This window comes from Typha angustifolia, chromosome 4 (genome assembly GCF_048772165.1).
Source record: "Typha angustifolia cultivar Huaian chromosome 4, ASM4877216v1, whole genome shotgun sequence".
NCBI classification, from domain to species: domain Eukaryota; kingdom Viridiplantae; phylum Streptophyta; class Magnoliopsida; order Poales; family Typhaceae; genus Typha; species Typha angustifolia.
Genome location: NC_133242.1, coordinates 6,101,000 through 6,124,772, shown reverse-complemented (window position 1 = coordinate 6,124,772; position 23,773 = coordinate 6,101,000). Strand labels below are relative to the sequence as shown.

General features: G+C 36.9%; 2 protein-coding genes across 2 annotated transcripts; both read left to right on the top strand.

The window, feature by feature from the left end:
- Nucleotides 1-2,783: 2,783 nt before the first annotated feature.
- Nucleotides 2,784-3,383, top strand: LOC140759153 (uncharacterized). The gene has a single exon (XM_073095637.1). The coding sequence runs from the start codon at nt 2,784-2,786 to the stop codon at nt 3,381-3,383; it is 600 nt and encodes a 199-aa protein (XP_072951738.1).
- Nucleotides 3,384-11,472: 8,089 nt separating this feature from the next.
- LOC140758776 (probable protein phosphatase 2C 55) lies at nt 11,473-22,344 on the top strand. Its single transcript, XM_073095067.1, has 5 exons — nt 11,473-11,733; nt 11,824-12,574; nt 17,453-17,777; nt 19,536-19,685; nt 21,699-22,344. Exons 2-5 carry the CDS (start codon nt 11,940-11,942, stop codon nt 21,993-21,995), a joined length of 1,407 nt encoding a protein of 468 aa, XP_072951168.1. The 5' UTR covers nt 11,473-11,733; nt 11,824-11,939; the 3' UTR covers nt 21,996-22,344.
- The last annotated feature ends 1,429 nt before the right edge of the window (nt 22,345-23,773 follow it).

The window sequence follows — 23,773 nt, the reverse complement described above, 5'->3', positions numbered from 1 at the left end:
AATACCTTTGTCTAAGTTACCCAACATATACACAATTTAACCTAAACCCAACCCAACCTAACCCAGCCTAACCTAACCTAACATAACTTAACCTAACCAAACTTAACCTAACAAATACTCAAATCTATCTCAGATTTCAGAAAACCCTCAATGCGATCATTATTAATGGTGGATCTCCGGATGCTCTTCTCAGTCATAGTAGGTTGTGCTATCTTCTTATCGGTTGTCTAGTTGGCCACTCTCCACTAAAGTTGGTGACGCTCTCTCTCCTAGCTAAGTCTCTGGCTAGTCGTATCTTTTCATAGAGGTGAAGGTTAGTAATGGGAGGGTTTATTGTCAACCTCGTTAGATCTTCTATTAGATTTAGGAAAAATAATATTGTAAAGCATTTAGTCTTATACTGCGCAAATAGGGAAAAGTAATGTTGTAAAGTATCTTTCCTACTGTCATATTTCTTATATGGTCCCTACATACTACATTTAAGGATGACATGTTTCCTACTGTCAAGTTGTAGAGCATTTGGTCTTATATGATCATTTTATTAATTGTATTTCTTGTATGATCCCCATAGAGTAATTAAATATTTGTTTCTGTTCTATGTAGTCTATATACAGTAAATAGTTTGTTAATTGTATTTCATATGTGGTCTTTTTACAGAAGTTTGTTAATTGTATTTCTTGTTTGATCCCCATAGAGCAATTAAAATTTGTTTCTGTTAAATATTTCTTTGTGGTCCCTATAAAGTAAAGTAGTTTATTAATTGTATTTCATGTGTGGTCCCAACACAACACAATAAATTATTTTCTTACTATTAAACAGTTTGTTTATTCTTGGTCATGAGTTTCATTTCAAATGGAAGATGATGTTTCGACAATACGGCTCCACTATGATGGATCATGGAAGACAAATCGAAATACTTTACAATCTAAATATGTTAATGGGAGACAAATGACATTCACTATAGAGCAAGACTACATAAATTTCATAGATCTGTTGGATTATATTTTTGATCAAACAAAGATGAATAGGCAAGTTGCCTTATATACATGTTATAGAAGACTGAGTCCAAGGGAAGTATATAATGCTGTATTTTCAGATCATGGTGTTCTTAGAATGATTGATTTATGTAAATCTGAAGATCATATTGATATGTTTGTAGTTGATACTGAGATCCGTGGCACAAATTCATCAAAAGCCTTGGGAGAAGGATCTTCAAAGTCAGTGGCAGACAATCCAAATATATCTCTAAATGATGTTGGAGATGATATTAGAGATAATGTTAAAGATAATGTTGGAGAAACATATATTGCAAGTATTTTCGGAGATGATGCTGAATTTTTCATAAGTGCTTCAGAATGCTCTACTAGTAGTGATAGTGATGAAGATGCTGCTATAAATGAGGAGAAAATTGATAATATTTTATTTTTTGAAGATGATATTAAACAATTTAGAATCCACACATATGAGCGAGAGGCGGAGGATTCATCACTTGTAGTAGGGAGCATGTTTGACAATGTTTACATGTTTAGAGATGCCCTTAGAGACTATGCAATCAAAAACCATTTTCAGACGATCTATCTTTATAATGAGAAGCATATGGTAACTGTTAAATGTGTCAAAGAAGAGTGTTCTTGGAGATCGCATGCTTCAACTGTACATGGTGGCACACTAATCCAAGTGAAAATAGTGAAAAGGTTGCATATGTGAGGCTGTCAATATTTGTGGAAATAAGATGGCCAAAGCTAGTTGGATATGCAACAAGATAATTGATTGGATTAGGGTTGAGCCAGACATTTCTATTAAAGTTATCAAGGCTCGTTTAAAGGATGCATATCAAGTTGAGCTCGGGTATTGAAAAGTATGGACGGGAAGAGAGATAGCTATGGAGAAAATATATGAAAATATAGAAAAATTATTTTAGTTTTTTTCTGCACTATAAAAAGAGTTAAATGAGAGAAACCCGAGCAGTGTAATCAAACTTGATGTTGATAATTTAGACGGATCATTTGTCAAATTTTTTGTGTGTTTCAAGGCATGTTCATCTGGGTTTAAGGCAGGTTGCAAGCCATATCTTGGACTTGATGGTTGCCACTTAAAGGGAAAGTATTTTGGTGATTTATTGGTTACAACAGTATGGGAAGCAAACATGGGATATTTCCAGTGGCATTTGTAGTAGTAAATGTTGAAAGTAAGTATACATGGATGTGGTTTTTAGAATGCTTAAAAGAAGGTATTGGAAATATAGAGAATCTCACATTCATGTTGGATCGTCAAAAAGGATTAGATGTTGCTGTCAGTGGGGTGTTTCCAAGAGTGAAGTATAGAGTGTGTTTTAAACATTTTTATGAGAACTTTAGGCGAAAGTTTACTGGTAAGGTATACAAGAAGTCTATGTGTAAGGCTGCTAAAGCCTATGTCTCTCTAGTTTGGGAGGATTGCATGAAATCATTAGAAGATTTATCCCAACCAGCTAGCGATTGGGTGAAAGCTCAAAATGAGAAGGTATGTTGCATGTGAAGCCAAAGTTTAGTGATGTATTAACATTATTTTATTACTATTATAATGTATTAATCTTTTCAAAAGTTTACTTCAGTCACTATTATAATGTATCTAACCTCTTCATTTTAATGTAGACTTGGACAAGGAGAGAGTATTAAGAGGGTGCCAAAGTCCACTACTATACTAACTGTGGTGCGGAGTCATTCAATAAGTTTATTTTAGAAGATCGAGCGAAATCATATATTGATCTTATAGACAATATCAGACAGAAACTAATGGTTAAGATGGACCACCGCAGAAGGCATGCTGAGATGTGGCAGGGCAAACTAACACCAGTATTAGCTAAATATGTTCAATGGGTGAGTAAAGAGGCTGGTGGTGTTAGTAGCATCTTTCGATCTGGAAATGAGGAAGCAGAAGTGCAAGAGGAAAATGAGAGATGCACTATTAAATTGGATGAACAAATATACTCTTGTAGAATGTGGCAATTATGTGGGTTTCCTTGTATTCATGCTACTGTAGTCATTCTATCTTTTCGTCGAAAAGTGGCTGACTATGTCAATGACTATTTCACTATTGAAATATATATGCTAACTTATGTAGGAAAAATAGCAGCATTGCTAGATAAAAAGCATTGGAAAAGACCCACAAATGATTTAATTGTCAATACTCCTAAGAGAGGTCGACCTAAGGAAAAACCAAGAAAAAAGAGGATAAGAGGTGTTAATGAGGAGCGGATGCCAAACGGGGTGATGAAGCCAGTCAAAACTTGTGGGCGTTGTGGTGGAAAAGGCCACAACAAGCGAAGTTGTAAGAAGCCAATAGGACAAGGGCAAGAACAAGGGCAAGTAGCTGAAAATTCTATAAATATCAATATTAGATAGAGTAGAAGGAGAGGTACAAGGGAAACTTCAACTATTAAGTTGAAGTCATCTATAGCTATGAGAATAAAGAGTAATTCAATCACTAGAGCTATGCATGATTTTGCACGTAGTACCCAATAAGTACTATTAAATATTGCTTATTTTATAATGCACATGTCTCAATAATTACTCATGTCTCACAAAGTATGAATTATACTTATCTTGTCTCTTTTTTATGCAGGTCACTAGTATTGTTGTGGTCCTCAGCTGTTAGATTTTTGGAGTTACTATTGACTCATTTTGTAATTTAAACTTGGAGTTCCTATTCAATCATTTTTGTAATTTGAACTTAGAGTTACTATTTAGTTCAGCCACTATGTAATTGTATTAAAACTTGGTGTTAATATTTTGGATCTTATGGTGTAATTGTATCAGAAGATTTGTTAATTCAATTGCTTTGTACCAGATTATAATAGCTTTTAGCATAACAAGTTGTGTAATTTTTATAATATCAGAAGCTTGGTTGGTTACCAATTTTATATGTTTAGTTGTAAATGTGGATAATCTGTAAATTCAGGTTGTTATAAACTTAGCTTTGTATAGTTGTTATAAAGTTTTTGTAAAGTTTAGTTTAGTTTTGTATGTTTAGTTATTGTAAATGTGGATAATCTGTAAATCCAAGTTGTTATAAACTTAGCTTTATATAATTGTGTAAAGTTTAGTTTAGTTTTGTATGTTTATCATTGTAAATGTGGATAATCTGTAAATCCAGATTGTTGTATGTTTAGTTGTTGTATATTTAGTTGTTATAAACTTAGCTTTGTATAGTTGTTGTAAAGTTCAAATTTAGTTTTGTATGTTTAGTTTTGTAAAGTTCAGTTTAGTTTTGTATGTTTAGTTTAGTTTTGATATTAGATGTTTAGTTCAGGTTTTTGCCGGCAACTACTATCAATAGTTAGCTTTACAACAACAACAACTACTATCAATACTTAGTTTTACAACAGCAACAATTACTATCAATTTACAAATTTTATTCAGAACACAAAAGTTTTCAAATTGATATTTAACACAATCATTAGTTGATTTCACTAAGATTGTCATTGATACATCACTCATCAATTATTTACACTAAAATTGCCGTATATACACTTAATACTATTACACCAAGGCAAATACACATAAAAAGCCATCCTATCTTCTTCTCTAGCATATCCATCTTCAACTCAATTCTAGTTAGGCGAAAATTGACATCGTCGCACCATGCGAAATAATCGCAACGATCATACTGCATTGAGACTGTTAATACTTCAATCAAACATCAATAGAATATCAATTAAATTGCAAATCATACCTTATGTCTAGGGTAAGAATAAAATCTTCTATTTTTGTTCTTCTTCGTATTAGAAACTTGAATTTTGCAAACACCCCTACCACAAGGGCAACTAAATTTTTTGCCCACATCATTGCAACTCAAATTTGACCTCTTTGATGATGACATTAATCATCTTGGGAGCTACATAAAAAGTAAATTTGAGCTCATTAATTAGCTAATAGCTATGCCATTTCTGAAATCCATACTTTAATATTTCAAATAGGATGTAGGTTTAGGATTTGATCAGTGAAATTGTTGCAAAAAGTAAAACCCAAGCTGTGCCATTTCCAAAAATCGAAGCTATGCCATTTCCTAAATCTAAAGCTAAATCTAAAAAAAATATCAAACCCAAGATAGAGGAGGAGAAGAGAGAGTTGTTAGAAGAGAAAATCCTACATTTTCTTGATCGAAAGAAGCTATAGGGTTCTGCCCTAAAAGAGAGGAAGAGAGAAGAAGTAGAAATAGGGAGGAAGAAGAAGTAGTATAAGAGTATTTTCGTTATTTAAGAAAATTAATTGTAAATTTGATGGAATATTCTCATTTGCCCAAACGGTGTTAGTTAAAATCTAACACATGGTGTTTTATGCAAATACTAATTAAATCATAGGGCTCGATTTATAAATAGTGAAAACGTAAGGTGTAAATGCAAATTTAGCTAAAAGGTAGGGTGTTATATACAAAATTAAGAAACTAGTTTGTTTCTTCAATATATTCATCATCGATCCTATATTATTTCATAATAAAAGATTAGTTAGGACTATCATAAGAATCAAAATATAGTATTTAAGTGTACTTTCAAATTAACAAGTTATGATGCCTTGATTTTTTTAACCCAACTCTTATCCATATTGAAGAAACAAACAAAAAAGAGCCATCAAAGATATAAGTGATATTGACTCTTGTCTAGTGCTTCTTAAGATTCTCTCAATCTATATCACATATAGAATCCTATAAGTAAGAGGATTATGTAAGACAAATATGGACATAGAAGTTTGTTACGGACCAAATCTGGAATGATCCGCTTGTAGGATGATTATGAAAATTTAGGTAGAGGTAGCTTCTTGAGTTAGGATTCTAATGACTCTAGTTTCACCTAAATCGGAGGTCGGGATGAAAAGATAAAAATAAAGTAGTGGAGATATGTTAGGGAAGGCCGAACTGTATTTCTGACGTTGTGGCGGTCGTCGGAGGGTGGTGGACTACCGTGTAGTAGGGTGGGTCCTAGAGGTAGGAGGTGGCTAGGGTTTGGAAGCTTGAAGGGGATCTACGGTTATGATCTACTCCTATGAAGATAAAGACAATTCAACGGTTAATGTAAAAAGATAAGGACAAGAATAATAACTGACTAAACTCAGATTTCTCTTAATGATAATCATTATCAACTCATGTTCACCCCTATTTATAAGAGTAAAATCCCTAACAGATCGGATCCACATGTGGATTATCTAATTTATTTAAAATTTAAAATAGAAAGATAAAGCTAAGTAACTACTCTTTAGCGGATCGGATCTACAAGTGGATTATCCGATTTATTTGAAATTCAAAATAGAAAGGTAAAGCTAAGTAACTAATTTGACTCGACTCGACTTGACTCAACTTAACCCATGTGGTCGGATCGTAATAATCCACCACGCTTTTGACACCTTGTCCTCAAGGTGACTAGTCTCTCGCGCCCTTGTACTCATATAACTTGTTGTGCCAATCAGTAGATTTGGGTTCGTCTTCTACGAATCCGCCTAGGAACATGACGTGGGCTGGCTGGCACTTGCATTTATGACCGGGGGTAAATCAATCATCATAGTAAAAACACAAGCCTTTTCTTCGACGCTCTTTCAAGTTGTTGGGTACAAAGCGGTGCGTGATCATCTATCGGTTAAGCTGAGCTATTGGTGCAGTTTGAGTCGGGGCAGATGCCGTCTCTAGTGGGCCGTGGGCTTGGGTCGCTTTTCTTCTCTCCTCCTTGCTGATCTAGTTCAGTTGATTCAACTTGGACTCCATCAGAATAGCGAAGGAGAAGGCCTCTTCAGAAGTAGTGGGCCTCAAAGCCTTGACCTCAACCTGAATGTCAGGCCTAAGCCCACTAATGAAGGTACTATTCAGGGCCGAGTCAAACCAATTAGTGACTCGGTTGCATATCCGCTCGAACTCCTCCCGGTAAGCTCGCACTGTTGTTGACTGAGTTAGCTTAGTCAACATGGCCTAAAAGTCCTTGTACTGGGTTAGACCAAATCGATCACAAATCGCATCCACAAAGTCCTGCCAATACTCAAATGGTCAAGTCTGCTCAGTCGACTAGTACCACCTAATCGCCACGCCCTCCAAGTGAAATGAGGCTAGCTGGACCTTCTAGTGGTCAGGCGTGCCATGATACGTGAAAAACTGCTCCGCTAGATAGGTCCCAATCTAGCAGGTCTCCTCTATAAAATTTTAGAAAATCAAGCTTGACGGCCCGAGCTTGGATCCCAAAATATGGTTTGTCATCACAGGCGAAGTGACCTTGGGGTCGAGGCTGGTCTCGTGGGTCATACGCCCATGGGTTTGGCTCATGTCGCCCCCCGAGCTACACGCGGGTTCGGCTCAGTTTGACGACGCGGGCCCACCGGTTCATTCCACTATTCATCCTCAGGCTCGTACTCGTGCTAGGGGTTTTGTTTATGGGTTCCAAACTGGTTCGCACGAAGTGGTCGAACCGGTTCGCAAAAATTTGGCCTGCCTAAAAAATTATGCGCTTCATCTCCTTCATTCCAATAACCTAACCCTAGGGCTGAATTTGGAATTCGGCCTAGGGGTGCTGCCATAGGGTGCATGGGTGGCGGCTGCGGCTGGGCTCGGTCGGGGATCACCGGTAGCCGACCCCTGGCTAGTCCTTGTGACGGTGGAACGGCGGTGAGCGACGGTGAAGGGCCAAACTCGAGCTCGAGCTGTTGCATCAACGGTCCTAGTGTGTCGCCGGCCGGTCCACCGACCCCCGACAGCTGTAGAAGGGACTAGTGGCCCCACTGCAATGGAGCAATGGCGGTGAAAAACTACGGCGGAGCTACCCGACGTAGAGGTAGCTTCTCGCGGCTGTGGCTATTGGGTTCGGCCACCCGATAGTCGTCGACGGCTGCGGCAGCCACCACTGGCCGGTAGTCGGCCCTAGGAAGCCAGCCATGGCTGCTGGTGGCAATGGGAGCATCGGACCTACGATCACTAGCCGCGGATTTGCTGCAGCATGAACCGCCACGACTGGCGGTCTTCCAGTCGGTGCCGACGCGAAAGGCAGCCTGGGCTCGGGTGCGGGGTCCTCATGGAAGAGATCGGTCATGGCGGTACGGACCTTGAGCGTCTGGACAGCCGCCGGTGGGAAGCTAGGGTTTTCAGCCCTAGCTCCCACCGCGGTTGGGGAAAATGATCTCGCGGACGTTGTTACGAGCGGTTCCGGCATGGCAGCAGCATTGAGAAGGTCTGTAGGGCCGAAGGGGTCCCCACCACGGTCGGAAGAGGGGTTGAGGTCACGATTTGGGCCGGCTCATTCCCTCCCTCACGGGTTGATAATAGTGGTTGCGTTTGGCTTTGTCCCATCATGGCCGGCGGCGTTGGCAGCGCAGGTCGGTGGAAGGCGGCTAATACGGCCTTCGTCAAGGCCTAGATCGAGTCTTTGAGGGCGGTTTGGATCTTTACGTTCTCCTTCACGTTCTCCTTCAACTGGATCGAAAATGCTTTAAAAAAAGCTTTTGCCCACGCCGGTGGCTCGTCGTCGATAATTGCTGGGATTGGAGGGGGTGCTAGATCAACTCCCACAGGAATGGAGATGAGATCATGGTCCTCCATGGTCAATGCCTCCTCGTTAGCCTTGGAACGCGTGTTAACCATCTTCCGAGGAACGTCGGCTTTGATACCAATGTTACGGACCAGATTTGGAATGATCCGCCCGTAGGATGATTATGAAAATTTAGGTGGAGGTAGCCTCGTAAGTTAGGGTTCTAATGGCTTTAGTTTCACCTAAATTAGAGGTCGGGATGAAAAGATAAAAATAAAATAGTGAAAATAGGTCAGGAAAAGCAGAACGGTAATTTTCGACATTGTGGCAGTCGTTGAAGGGTGGTGGATGGCCGTGTAGTAGAGTGCCTATTGGAGGTAGGAGGTGGCTAGGGTTTGGAAGCTTGAAGGGGATCTACGGTTATGATTTATTCCTATGAAGATAAAGACAATCTAACGGTTAATGTAAAAAGATAAGGATAAGAATAATAATTGGCTAAACTCAGATTTCTCTCAATGATGATCATTATCAACTCATGCTCACCCCTATTTATAGGAGTAAAATCCCTAACAAATCGGATCCACATGCGGATTATCCGATTTATTTAAAATTTAAAATAGAAAGATAAAGCTAAGTAACTAATCTCTAGCGGATCGAATCTACAAGCGGATTATCCGATTTATTTGAAATTCAAAATAGAAAGATAAAACTAGGTAACTAATTTGACTCGACTTAACCCATATGGTCGGATCGTAACAAAGCTAAACAAGAGTAGAGAACTTTATGAGAGAAGAGAAGAGAAGAAGAGGCTTGATCACTCAAATATGAGGATTATGTATTGTATGAACTTCTATAAAAAAAATTGCCTTGAAAGAAAATCAACCTTTCCTAATATAAAAAAAAGTAGAAAATGATTTTAAACTAGTTCTTTGCTTACTCTAATGATCTTCTGGAAAGATAGCTCTTCAGATGCTTGATATCTTTATCATCTTTCACAAGTGGGACAGCAATGCAATCAACTCCGTCTCCTCTTCTAAATTCAATGCCAGTCCAGTCCTACAAGTAAAATATATTTAAATAAAAAAAATAAAACATGGTAAGAATTTTCTGTGAAGTAGATCATACAGTTTGTTGAGAAAAAGAATAAACTGAAATATTTACAATAACATTGTAGAAAGCCTCATTATCTAATTAAAGAGAAAGCAGAAAAATTTAAAGTCGTTGTAATTAAAATTTGTGATGTCTTCTATTAATATATATACAATCATGTCTTTATTGAGCCCTTTGTTTTAGAACCGGTAGATAGGTCAAATTTTGATGGAGCACTAAAGATAGGAAAAAAGAAAGAAAAAAAGAGAGTTATGCGGAATCTCATAGGTTTTAGTTGAACAAAGTAGTGATCCACTTAAAAGATAAATTCTGTGAGTTTCGTCGGAGTGTCGACTGGCCTCGATAGGAAGTTAAAGGAGAACTACAGTTGCTCTTTACGGTTTGGACTTAGTCTTTGGTCGAAGAGGACAATGAGTCAAGAGCGGGCGGCCAAGACGATATAGTTGAAGAAGGGTTGAGGGATATTGTAAGTGGCGTACAACGACGCTGTCGTGAGTGATGGTAGAGAATATCTTGAGGAAGATGAAAGGCCACCCACATTGAGAAGATGAAGAGGTCACCCATGTTAATTACCTAAATATTATAATAACCCTAGGTATTAAGTTATTATGCTATTTATACCCTCTCAAATATTATATTGTACATACTTTTTAGCTGACTTGTGGTGCAATTAGTAAAATATGGAGGGTGTGTAACATATTACTATTTTTTACGGTGTTTTCTATGAAAACATCACTACAAGTTAACTTTATTTGGAGATTATCACACGCTGGAATAAAAACCGCCCATACAAATAACTTATGGCAGTTCTATCAAATATCAGTATAGAAAGCGTGGCAAAAGACTTATTGCAGCAAATTTAGCAAATGCCACAATAAAAATTGCCCCAATATAGTAGTATTGTTGTAGTGTGTATTTTGTTAGAGGTTTGTCGCGGCATGTAGTATTTTAATATGCTTAATTTTACTCAATTTTTTTGTGAAAATATTAACCAATAAGTTATGTTGAAACTAAGCGGATTCTATTCATATGAGAGGTATATTTATTTAGTGACTGATATTTCAGTTCTACAAGTTAGTGTATCTAGCCTTATACTGCGAGATTTTGAGAATAGGCATAGTTTTTCTTATGTAAGGGAGTGTCTCCATTTTCTTTTCTTTTTTTTGAGAAAATCACTCATGCGACATGCAGTCTTTTATTAAGAAGCAAGATTTTAAGATCAATATATTGTTGATATTAATTATCATGCACGTGTCTTGTAAAATATTACACCAACTTTTGATCCATAACTAAAAACATAAAATAACCACGAATTGAACTTAAAACTGAGCAAGAAAAAACCTACCTCGAGTGTTATTATGTATCATAGGCACAACGCATTGTTTGCATTCAGAACTTTAAAAAGTATAATGATCATCATAATTTTATATTTTACATTGCTCTCTTATTATAAAATACACCTCCAAACACTGTATACTTTCCTCCTGATAAATGACACTAATAATTTGTTGGTTGCAGACTAAAGACATCAGTCGAAAAGTTCGTTTTCATCATCACAACTAATCACCATCATGCATATATATATAAAGAGGAAAAACTATAAATGAGCCCAGGGCTCTTACACACTGCTACCTAACACTGTGAAATCCGATTCCAAGTAACGTTCAATGGGCATTGCAATGCACCTGTGTGTATCTAATCTTCCACGCCGAGGGGCAACTAACAACGGACCATTCCAACGATACTCGAAATTTTGACCTATTCCACATTAGTTGGGACAAAAGCTATATTATTTCAAGTTCTCCGTATCAATGGCCCATTAAATTATTATTGCCAGAACGCCCAAAAAGCTGCAACTAAACGAGAAAAAGATCACGTGCTTCTTCCTTTATTGCCTTCGATTAGGGTTAGATATTATCTTCTCTCTCGGCCCTTCTCTCTCAGCCCTTCTCTCTCAACCTCTCGTATAGAGTATATAGAAGAAAGGGAGGAGAAGGGAAAGGCGCGCGGTGTCTTCCTCCTGCTTCTTTCTCTCCCGCTCTTTCTCTCCCTCTCTTTCTCTATATACCTAATCTTCTCTTCCTTTTATTCGCATAATTTCCTTTGACCGGTAGAGAGAAGGAGAGAGAGATAAATATCCATCTTTGGTATAGATGCAAAGTTTCTTTTATTTTTTTATTTTTTTTGATTTGATCACTTTTTAATGTCTTAATTGTTGTGATTCTTTCCAAAATCAGGCATTGGATTACCCAATTGGTGAATGCGCGGGAAGTGATGACATTTCCATTTGGATGTCGGCCCCTCTCCTGGAGCATTAGCTGCAAAAGGAGCCTTCTTTTCTTGCAGGAATAAGATGCCATCGAGCTACTTCTCGAATCAGAAGGAGTTCCTACTGGGTCGAGGCCGCAGCTTCTTGTTTGGTAACACCTGGTTCTTCCTCTCCGGGCCCTCGTCGCCTCTTGGCCACAGCAATATCCATCTCTTCCCAAAGTGTTCTTTTAGTGTCACAAAGGATTTCCATTCGAGTTCTTCTCCTTGGACACTCGCCCCCACCCTTTCGGAGCATTCTGTGAGCAGTTCTTATAACAAAAGATCTCCTTGTAGCTTCTTTGCGCGGAGCATAATGTCTGTCTGCAATAATTTGGTGGGAAAATCTGAATTTTGTGTTAGGCACTATGAGAATTCGAGTACTAATAGCTTTGGGATGCGAGCAGATGTGTGTTATAGTTATAAAGGATTGAATTACGGTAGGAGAGTCAGTGGGAGCTTGAAAAGTCGAGAACCGTGGGGTAATAATATGGTATACAAATGTTTCTGGTCTAATGCCTCTGGAAATACTTGGAATTTCAATATTTCTCAAGAGACAGGGTTCCAGGATTTTCTGTCATCGAGCGCCAAACGGTTTTCTGCTGGGGCAGCTAGTGGTGTGTCTTTTGATGGCGCCCCTTTGGAAGAGCACCTAGAGAACTCTGAAGTTTCTTGCGAGCAGTATGTATACGTTTCATTTCATGCTCTTTGCCTTGTTATTAGTTGCTTTCTAGTAGTTTATGACATAGATATTCATGGTTCACGTTTCTAATGCACTTGATTTAATCACTGAACTTGATTGACGTTCTCACGACTGAAGATGCTTATCTAATTGGTTTTTCTGAAGTGGAATTTTCTCTACATGTGGTTAGAGAATATATTTGAAATACTTTTAGCTCTTTGGTCTAACTGCATCTTAGAAACGGAAGACAAACCTCAAAAACAGCATTTGCCATATTTCACCCTCTATTAGACTCTTTTGATGTCTAGATATTTTTTTTGAAGGATAGCTCACAGGTTGCATGGGTTGGAACCACTTAACTAGATCACTCTACCAGCCAACTAGTCTTGTAACTTTTGCGACAAGCCCCCTGTTTGTTTGGTTTTGTTTTGGTTGGGAAATTGGAACCATTTGGTTGTAACTGGTTCACAATTGATCATCAAAATCTGTCAATTGCTTTGAAGCTTTCTCATCTTTGCCCTGTGTCCTAGTAGGCCCCATATTGAGAAGAATCACAAGCTACCTTAGCAATATGACTAGCAACTTAAGGTTCTTGAAAGGTCCTTTGTTGCACAAATCATTCTTAATCTTTTTAAATGGTAAACCAATAGCTAGATTGGAATTTTCATATCTAAATGTTCATTTGTAGGAACCTGGAAAGCAAACCATTTCCTTTAGAACAGAAGTGCAATTTAGTGTGCAATTATTTTAACATAAAGAGTTTGCTATCACTCTATAAATTTTCCAATTGGCATAGACAGTTATTGTGATATCATATAGCAACAAGCAAGATAGTGGTCCCTCATAAATTTATTGGTATTCATTATAATAATTGATCTTATACTTAGTAACTTATTCTCTCTTATGTTGACTGACAACTACTCCTGAAATGAGCTTATATTTGAAAATCGGACCTTATTATCTAAGATAGTATTAGGCTTAATTAAAAATTTTAGTTAAAGATCTTGTGCTTAATGGCCTAATGCTCGTATGTATTCTTTTGCGCACTTGCGGTAAAAGTCAACCTTATGTTGGTCAATGAATAGTAAGTTGTTCTGCTCTAATATGTTGTCTGAAAATTCTTACTGCTTATTGGTTGGAGGCAAAAATTCTTACTGAAATATAGTTTTTGCTCTGGTGCCTCTTCTCAGAAAGAGGGTAAAAGTATATTGTCTCATGGTGTCTAGCTCAACTCTGTGCTTCTCTATACATCTGTATACATGTCTGTAAATGTACTTTTAAGTGCAGTAGATGTGATAGTAACAGGAAGCATGATTGACCTGTAATTTGATGCCTACGATGACAAAGGAATGATATAAAAGGATTTCTGCACAGTATATGATGATTCAGGTATTGGTGCTTTGGATTTCTTTTTGTTCCTCTTCTTGGTAGTTCTACAAAATATAACTATCTTTAATTGTATTGATGGTAGACATGCCATCCTTGGTAGAGGTGCTTGTCAGCTAGGCTAGTCTACTACTTCTGACCTAGTGTACCAAAATAAGGGAAGGCAATGACTCTTAATTTAAAGATACATCAAATAAGCCTGAACGGAAGAAATGGATCCATATAACTGACCCCAAATAGTTCAAATGAGGCCTAGTAATTTGTCCTTCAGCCTATAGTGGTCCCTACCAAGTACCAAATCCCAAGTACCAGTTGTTGCTTAGGTCTTAAAGACTTCCTTCAATGGAATATCTTTGATCCTCTCTTTGCAGGTGTTACAAACGTTGGTTACTTCTTAAGAGAGTCTTGAGTCGCACTAAGGAATGCCGCCTATTATCTAGAATTTGTTTGTGGTCCACGTAAAGCATACTACAATATTACAGGTACAGAAGTTAGGATGATATCAATTGATTTTTCTTGCTGAGTGGGTTTTGCCTGCCCACAAACAAGACAGGGATTACATTCTTGCTCTTTCAGGAATTACATTTTGAGTAAGATGCAGTTAATTTAATATGTTAAGGATCTCGTAATAGCCATTGAAGAAGTTTCACTGTCTATAACTTGTTATAATGTTTTGAGTTATCGGATCAAATCAAACTATTGTAAAAGGCAACCATTAATGTTCTGAAACTTACTTTTCATTGGATGTAGAAAGACCATCAAAAAGCGATTATCTGTGATCTTTTTTATTTTTGGACTATATCGTGGTTCTTCTTCATCTTCCGTCAGTAAAAGTTCATCTTCAATATCAAGTTCCATTTTTTCAGAAATAGTGTAAGAAATTATTACTTTCAACATTTGTAGACTGTTGAATCTAAGATATTTCAGCAGAGTCCCTCTAAGATACTCAAGATTCCATAGATTAGTCCTGCCAGATTATCTTAGGATAAAGAAACTTCAACTGCCACAGTACCATTATTATCTATAGTGAGGTTGGAATACATTACTATCAAAGGTGGAGACGAGGTTAAGAGAAGGAAAAAGTGCAAGGTCAATAAATGGAGGTTGAATGTTTGAAACTGGTAGCTTTGTGGAAGAGAAAAGTAAATTCTTTCATTCTCTACTTTATGGCATGCAAATGATGAATAATTATTGCTGACATTCAACATAGATATTGGCATGTTGGTATAAGTTTGTTCATATTTATGTTTCAGATTCCTTTTAGGCTACAATAGAGGAAGTAAATTCATGAACTCTTCTTGACACTATTGCTGTGCCTGAGAAACTACTGGGCTCTGTCATTTCTCATATTTCAAGAGCTTAAATATTTCAGAATTCTGTATTAATTAGTTAAGATGGAGTCTTTTGGAATCCATCGGTATTAATTAGTTAAGATGGAGTTTTAATCAGTTGAGTACTAGTATCGTTATCTTCTTATAACTTATAAGAGTCCTAATTGAACACAAAGATGGGCTGTTAATAGTGTATAAATGTCTATATCTGTATATGATAGATGAATAGATACTGAACCCGATCTGGTTGCATTTTTCTACTTCATTCCTTAAAAACTAAAAATAAATACTATTTTCTCAATCTCCATCTTTCCCCTTTCTACCGCTCACTCTCTCCCCAACATAAATAAAAAAAATTTCTTTTCTTCTCTTCCACAAATTATCTCTTATATACTCTCTCTTATCAAACTTTTCTCCCTAGTAACTTTCTCTCCCACTACCATTCTTTCCCACTAACTCTCTCCCTTAAAAAAAACTTTATCTTATCCTCTTCCTCTCTCTCATCTTCACCGACTATCATCTCTCTCCTTATCCAACATAGTTTTTTATTTTTTTCTCCACATATCTCCCTTCTTCCCTCTCCCTCTTACTACCACAACCTACAAACTCCCTCTCTTCCTCCCTCTCTTCTTTCTCTTTCTGTCTCTCTTCCTCCCTCTCTTTTCCTCTCTCTCTTGCTCCCTCTCTTTCTCTCTTTCTTCTCTCTCTTTCCCCCCTCTTTCTCTCTTACCTGTACCTGTCTTGACCTCTCAGTCGATACCCAGCCGAAACCAATCACCTGGGATCAGGATTGGTTGTAATCGGCTATATGGCCGATCCCACTCAATATCAACCGAAACTAGGAACCATGAAATCAAGGACTAATAGTGTTGTTTTCTGTGTAATTTCTTGAACCATGCAAAGGAAGTTATCTATAGTCGTGATAATTATTCTCCAGGATACACTAAATATATGAAACAAACCCACTGGAAAATGAGATTTCCAAGGCCATTTGTTTGCTGCAAGTTATGTTGTTAACTACAACCATTGCAGGCATATGAGATGGTTCATTTCTTATTGGAACCATTTGTTTTGAGATACTTGAAAGGAGTTCCTCTGCTTGATAAAAGGCCTAAATCGAGAAATATTCAAATCTTTTTGGAAATTTTGAATTGGTCATCTTTTATCACATGCTTTACAAATCTATTACAATATTACCTCATCTACTATTTTGTTTGCTTCTTTACTAGCTCTTTGTTATTTACAAATCACATAGATACTCAAATGGTCTAAATTTTAGATACTTTATACTTGTTGGATTCTTCATGATTTGTCTTAGATACTTCCTTGATGCATTTTATAGTTTGATATAAAAATACAAGTGGATACTTTCAAGAGTCCGAAGAAAAATCAAGTTGAAGATTTCCTGTTGGGTCGAAGGGTTCTATACATAATAAACATCAACTCTGGATGTTATCTTACAGATATGATAGATGAACTTGCAGGAACACAAATCAGAATGTTACAGTCACTCTTGATACTAGTGACTAACTGTTTCTTATAAATTGTCTATGGACTGTTCCTGAAAAAAAAAATGAACTCTGTTTCTTATAAATGGTTGCTTTGCTGATGAATGAGTTTGAAATGTGCTTGGTTATGTACTATCACGTATTATAATAGCAAGTTCTTAATGAAATGAAATACAGGTAGACAAAATTATATTTTATTTTTTGAGGCATGTTTGTATTTCAACATATCATAGGTTGTATGGGTATATTTGTATCATGTCATACCCATATCCTACATCTATGTTCATTTTTATGTTTTAAAAGTAGTATTAATTGTCAAATATTGTGCTTTTTGCCTGATTATTGTTTTTCCTCTTCACTGATATATCTGGAAGAAGGATTGGAGAAAGGTGCCTATTCATGTGTATTTGTTATCTGCTTGAGATTCAGTTCCACACAGTTGATTGGAAGGTTCTCAAAGTATAATTAAGTTGGAGCAAAGTTATCATACTATGATGGCTTTTTCATCATGCAATTTTGGATATCTGCAGAATGAAATTTTTGTTTTCTATTTTTGTAGTTTATAACAGTTTCAGTAAATTTGAACTGGTACTGGTCATTCTATGTTACTTTGATTCTGTTGCTTCTGAAATTTATGTTCTAACTCTTACAGAAAGCCACTGGATACTAAATCCTTGAAGCTGCTATCTGGATCCTGTTACCTGCCACACCCAGATAAGGAGGAGACTGGAGGGGAGGATGCTCATTTCATATGTGTTGAAGAGCAAGCTATTGGTGTAGCAGATGGTGTTGGTGGCTGGGCAGACCTTGGTGTTGATGCGGGACAATATGCTAGAGAACTAATGTCCAATTCAGTGTCTGCGATACAAAAGGAACCAAAGGGGTTTGTTGATCCTGCAAGGGTGTTAGAAAAGGCTTACTCAAGCACCAAGGCTAGGGGATCTTCAACAGCATGCATCATTGCCCTCACAGATCAGGTTTCGTGATCTTATAATTGTTATGCTTCAGAATTTTCTTGATAAGTAACTCATCTTTTGGATGCATCTATAATTATGTTTGTATTATTTGTATTAGATATCCTTTTTTTTTTCTTTTTATTGCTTATATGACAAGTCCATTGAATCACTGACGGTATCAATGTAGTTGTCAGTAATGTACCAACAGCGTGCACTCACAGTACTGTACTCTTAAGTTATTTGGTGTTGCAGGGAATTGTTCAAACTTTTGTTCATACAATGCATTTTCAAGGTTAATAAGGTACTATCATCTTTGCTCACCTTGGCATGAGGATTTGGGAATCGCAAGGTGCACTCGATGGGTAGAAAAATTAATGGAACTTCCTTTCTTTGAGATTTTAAGATAGAGTTTCTAGTCTCTCTCCTGTTAGGCCTACCTTATCAATTAAATAAAAAAAACTTCTACCCATTTATGTGAAGTCTACTTCTTGGGCCTATCAAGATGTCTCAAGCTGAGACATGAGGAGTGCTAGGATATGAAAGATAAAAATTACTGTTATCTAATAACTTAGGCTTTTATTGTAGTCCTTAGATACATATGTGCACATATATATTTTAGACATGGAAGCTATGTAAGTTTGTTGCTCTTAGTCTACCTCTTCCACCTATAATTTGTCCTCACCTAATAAATTCCTTACATAAGAGATTTAAACATATCATCCTCACTTTTGTGAAGATTAGTTTGTAACTCTAGGTGGATATTTGGATCTTTTCCCTGAATAAGTGGGCTTAAAGTGCATGATTACATTTTTTATCCTAACTTGCCTTCTCTTGCCTTCAATTTTTTAGTTATGTCATGCATATACTTTGGATATGGCAAATAATTATAATAGGATTTAATCTTACATTCTTACTGTATGAGTGTGAACTTTGATTCTAAACCTAAACCATGGTTTGAAGGGTCGATTGATCCTCTCTCTCTCTCTCTCTCACTATTTTGCCATTTCTCTCTCTCTCTCTCGTTCTCTTTCACTATTTCTCTCTCCTACCATATCTATTGCTTGTCTGACGTAGAAATCTAACTCGGGCAAACTCGACCGATGCAGATCCAACTTTGACGACCTCAATTATGTGATTTTTTTAATTTTATTTCTTTCTCTCTCTCTTCACTCTTTACTTCACTATAGTTTTTTTCTTCTCCTTTACTATGGCAGAGTTCTTTTTTTTTTCTTTTTGTTTCTTCCACTCTCTCTCTCTCATTCTTGCAGTAGTTTTAAGTAAGTTAATATATTCTTTTAATTTTTAGGCTTCATATGTGAGTAATTATTATTTTATTATTTTTCTTATTTTTTTTAAAAGTTAGAAATTTTTTTATAGTTTTAAATAATATTTAGAATTTTATGTAATTAAAAATAGCCCAATCTGGTCCGAGCGGCCGATGTAGCTAATACGTATCATTTTTTCGAGAGGCTGATCGTGATTTTTCGAACCTTATTCTAAACGCATTTTCTTCGGCCTCAAACCATTTTTTGTATCCCTTGTGTATTTATTTCTTAGAATTAGCAGCAAGATCAATTCAAAAATGGGAGCAAAAAGATTATGTATCTTTAGATGTTTCTCTTGATCTCTTCTTGCATCTGTAAAATATTATTGTTCATGCTACATTGATACATTCCTTTTTTAGATTGAATTAATTTTCTGATCTAAATTTGCTGGTGGCTAATGGACATGATGCTTAATCTTGCTGCCCCATTTAATTTGCTTTCTTTTTATTTGCAGGGCATTCATGCTGTCAACCTAGGGGACAGTGGTTTCATAGTTGTTAGAGAAGGCTGCACCATTTTTAGATCACCTGTACAGCAACATGATTTCAATTTCACTTATCAGCTTGAGAGTGGCAATGGAAGTGATCTCCCTAGCTCTGCCCAGGTCAGCATTTATTTTATGACACTTCTTGTTACTTTTGCTTCCTTATTCTACTAATCTTAGTTATTGCATTTGTTGCTTTATAAAATCACATAGTGACTTTTCATTGTCTAATGAGTTAGTTACTAAACCATGTTATTATTTGTGTGCATGGTACTGGGAAAGAAAAGTTCACCTCGAAGGTACATAGTATATGTTGTCTTCTGGTGCTTATTTTGTAATAACTAATAAATAGGGTGATGTATCTGTCAACTTTCCAGTAATACTATAATGATGTCTGCTGGCCATCGCCACAGGTGATTGCCAAACTTGAGTACTTCTTGGCTGTAGTACACCATATTGGTCATCATGCTCATTGCCTCTTATTACTACATACAAATAGAGTACAGATCCAATAACTCTAGGCTATGATAATATGGCGGAATGATGAGATTGCTTTGAAGAGCTGAAGAAGACAATTTCTTATCATGTTTGACTGGAAACTTTGGCTGGTTGGGCTAGGTGATAGGCTACGAAACGATTCTTTTAAGATCTGGATTTATCGTAGGAAGCAATCCGTGCAACCGAGGAAAAATATTTACTAAATATTTTCCCAAATATTTTCCCGTAGTCAGAAAAATACAAAACCAAGTGAAATCGATCCATAGCTCCCTAATCTACGATTTTCGTATTTACACCCTTCGCAGATTCGAACTGCAATAGAGACAAAATTACGATTTAGTACGGATGACAGTGGTGATGACGGATGGAGTGGATGTTAAGGTTATAGATGAAAATGGAGATGAGGGTGGATGGTGGATGTTGCTAAAAGGATAAAGACGAAAGGGAAGAAGTGGTCAAGATTCTAAGGAAGAGGGAGGACTTGACAGACGAGGGAGATTAGAAGGTAGGAGAGACTTTGCCAACAATAGAGGTGGTAGATTGGTAAAAAGGGAAAAGAGAGATTATGATAGAGAGAATAGAGAGAAGATAGGAGGCAAGAAACCAATAATCTAATAGCATAATGATTTTGGCTGCCATCTACACCTTTATAAAAGCTAGCCAATAACCTAAAATATAATTATTAACCATAATTTTAGAAGATTCTCTTCGATCGCGTTCGAACGCACAAAATATGTTTTCTGTCAATGCGAACATGATGCAGGCGTTTGAATGCGTATTTCGCGTTCTCTGTATTTGTGAACCTGATGCAGGCATTCGTAAAGCCGTTCGAACGCGACCCCTTTCGTGTTTGAACGCGACATACATGAAATTTATTTAAATAAAAATAAACAACTAATATAATAAGAAAAGATCTTAACTAAGTGTATCACTAGGTGAAAGATAAATCTAAGCCAAATAGAGTCCTACATGTATGCCTGTTTCTTGGCTTTAGTAAACCTTTAAATATGAAGTTTTTCAGTTTGAAATTCATTTACTTTTTTAAGATTAAATTTTTACATCTTGGTTGGTTTGCCTTTCTTGAATGTAGCCGAAAAGTTCTAAATGGTTAGTGATAAGGACATTTCTTAAACTGTTAATATTCTCCTGTTTGTGGGTATTGATCCAAGTTGGTCTGAATGAAGTGTAGGTTTGGTCTTATGGAGAAACAAATGAAATACTAAAGGGAGATAAAAATTAGGATGGACGGGAGCTGGTCCAAATCTGTAGGTGTTAGATGCAGTATAGTCTAGCCAGATTGGATCAGGATATCCCAACCTAAAGAATGCTTTTCTAGGATGTAAGAACCATTCTGGGCTTTCTATAAATTGTGTTGGACAAGGGCCTAATCTTGTAATATCTAACCCATCAAGAAAGAGAATAGCTTGTAAGCATCTAATTAGGTGATCATCAGCACAATATGAACAAGCATGGTTCGGCACATTGTAAACCAAACTTGAATGAAGGAGTACTTCCATGTTCTAACTTGTTGGGTCTTAGTCATCTGAATAATCTTGGAGCAGTTTGATATTAATTAGTAATCTACTAATCTTGCTGTCTGAGATTGATTCACATCCTACATTTCCTTCTGAACAGGTGTTTAACTTTCCTGTTGCATCTGGTGATGTCATCATTGCTGGCACAGATGGACTCTTTGATAATCTTTATAGTAATGAAGTTACAGCCGTCGTCGTCCATGCCATCAGAGCTGGTCTGGGGCCTCAAGTTACAGCACAGAAGATTGCAGCACTTGCTCGGCAAAGAGCTGTGGACAGGAATCGGCAGACACCTTTCTCAACTGCTGCTCAAGATGCTGGATATCGATATTATGGCGGCAAACTTGATGACATTACTGTGGTGGTGTCTTATATCACTGCCAACTCAAATGCTTGATATGCACAATGCTGTTCCTTTTCTGCAGTTTCTGTTGTCAAACCAATTAAATTTCATGCAGTGCAGCGATGAATCTAGGGATGTCTTGAAGCACTTTATCCGAAGTTGCTGGAAAGCCTTGGTACTAAAGAGCCTTCTTAGATGGGGTTTCATAAATTCTGCTTGATTGAAAATAATTGTGGTGTAAGCCTCCTTGCATTTTCAAAATTATGGATCCTTAAGGGAAGGCAGATACATTCCGCAATCGATGTGCTTGCGTTTGTTTGTAACCAACTTACAAATTAGGATGTATGGAAAGATTATCTTGTGTGCTAAAAGATAATGCTATCATCATCAAAGTATCTCCAGAGCTGAGAAGATTTTTCAAGGTATCAGAATACCAACTAGTAGAACAGGGTTATTCCTTGTGTACATCTTCCAATTGTGGAGTTGTTTTGCAGCCTATCGTAAAAGTCTTGTTGAAATAGAATCATATATATTTGCCCAAAGTTTTTCTTTTTCTTTTCTTTTTATGTTCCTCAGTCATTTATATATGTACTATTTTAAGCGGGGAGTTGATAGGACACATTGGCTGATGCAATCAGATAATACCTTACTTGCTACTGCAACTTTTCAACACAAGTAGCAGTTTATAAAAAGATCAACAAACGCATAAATCTAAGAAAAATTGATGCTCTAAAACGTAAAGTTTATCATGTATGCATTGTAGCCAAACATATGATTCACGACAGAAGATTATAAGTTCAAATCTATAAACCAATTTATGCCCACATATGCCCAATGAGTTTGAGAAATACTTAAATTAACTATCTCCAAATACTTCGTAATCTTAACCAAATCAGACAAGGTCGGCTTCGATAGGGTATAGCAAAATAGAATCACCGTTTTCTATCATGATTTTAACAATAGTACTAGAAATCACCATTCTCTATAATGCTTTTAACATAGTATCAGAAATCATGATTTTCTATCATGCTTTTAACATAGTACCGGAGTTACGGCAAACACTTCATAAGAGATTAAAAGATGTAGTAAAATAATTTAAGAAATCCCAAAAAAAAAAAGAAATTAAGAAAGCCGTCTTAATTTAAGAGAGTAGCTAATTAAGAAAACAAATTGATTGGTCTCTTAAAATCACCTCCGCAAGTTGCATGACAGTGATAGTGCGTTTGCATATTTTTCTTTCACTGTTTGGATGGAGATTTAAGCTCACATGAGCCTCTGCGAGAAAAATACAAAGTATTGGTCTCTTTTTTGACCCCTTGCCAAATCTCTAAGCCTCCCAAAAAAATTGCAATGAAGTGTCAACTATTGTCCAATGACTATAAATGCTTAGAGTATAAAGGCTTTGGCATAGGCCTATAAGGGTAAAATACCATGCCAGGGGTAGTATTTTGACCCCTTGGTCAAGCATCCAGTGACTGCATTGCAGTGGCGTGTGTTGTGCGGGACATAACATGGGTTTGTGTGGAAAAGAAAAAACTAGCCTATAGGCTCATTTTTTCGCCCCATGGCCAAGCTCCCCAATATATTACAATATAGCGACGACGATCATTCGAAGATGGAATGATCGCTCATAATACAATGGCTTTGGCATGGGGTCTATGCTGGAAAATCTAGGGCAGTATTTGATCCCTTGGCCGAGCGTCTTATACTACATTGTAGTGAGCGCCTATCATGTGAACGTGAGTTCTGTGCAGAAAAAGACTAACCCATGGGCTCATTTTTTGGCCCTCTAGCCGAGCTTCCTAAAACGTAATGTCCATAGACCTTTTGAA

Coding starts and splice junctions, on each gene's coding strand:
- LOC140758776 (XM_073095067.1), top strand. CDS start 11,940: ATGCCATCGAGCTACTTCTCGAATCAGAAGGAGTTCCTACTGGGTCGA. Junction 12,575..17,452: donor TCTGAAGTTTCTTGCGAGCA/GTATGTATACGT, acceptor TAACTCTTACAG/AAAGCCACTGGATACTAAAT. Junction 19,686..21,698: donor ATCTCCCTAGCTCTGCCCAG/GTCAGCATTTAT, acceptor CCTTCTGAACAG/GTGTTTAACTTTCCTGTTGC.
- LOC140759153 (XM_073095637.1), top strand. CDS start 2,784: ATGGACCACCGCAGAAGGCATGCTGAGATGTGGCAGGGCAAACTAACA.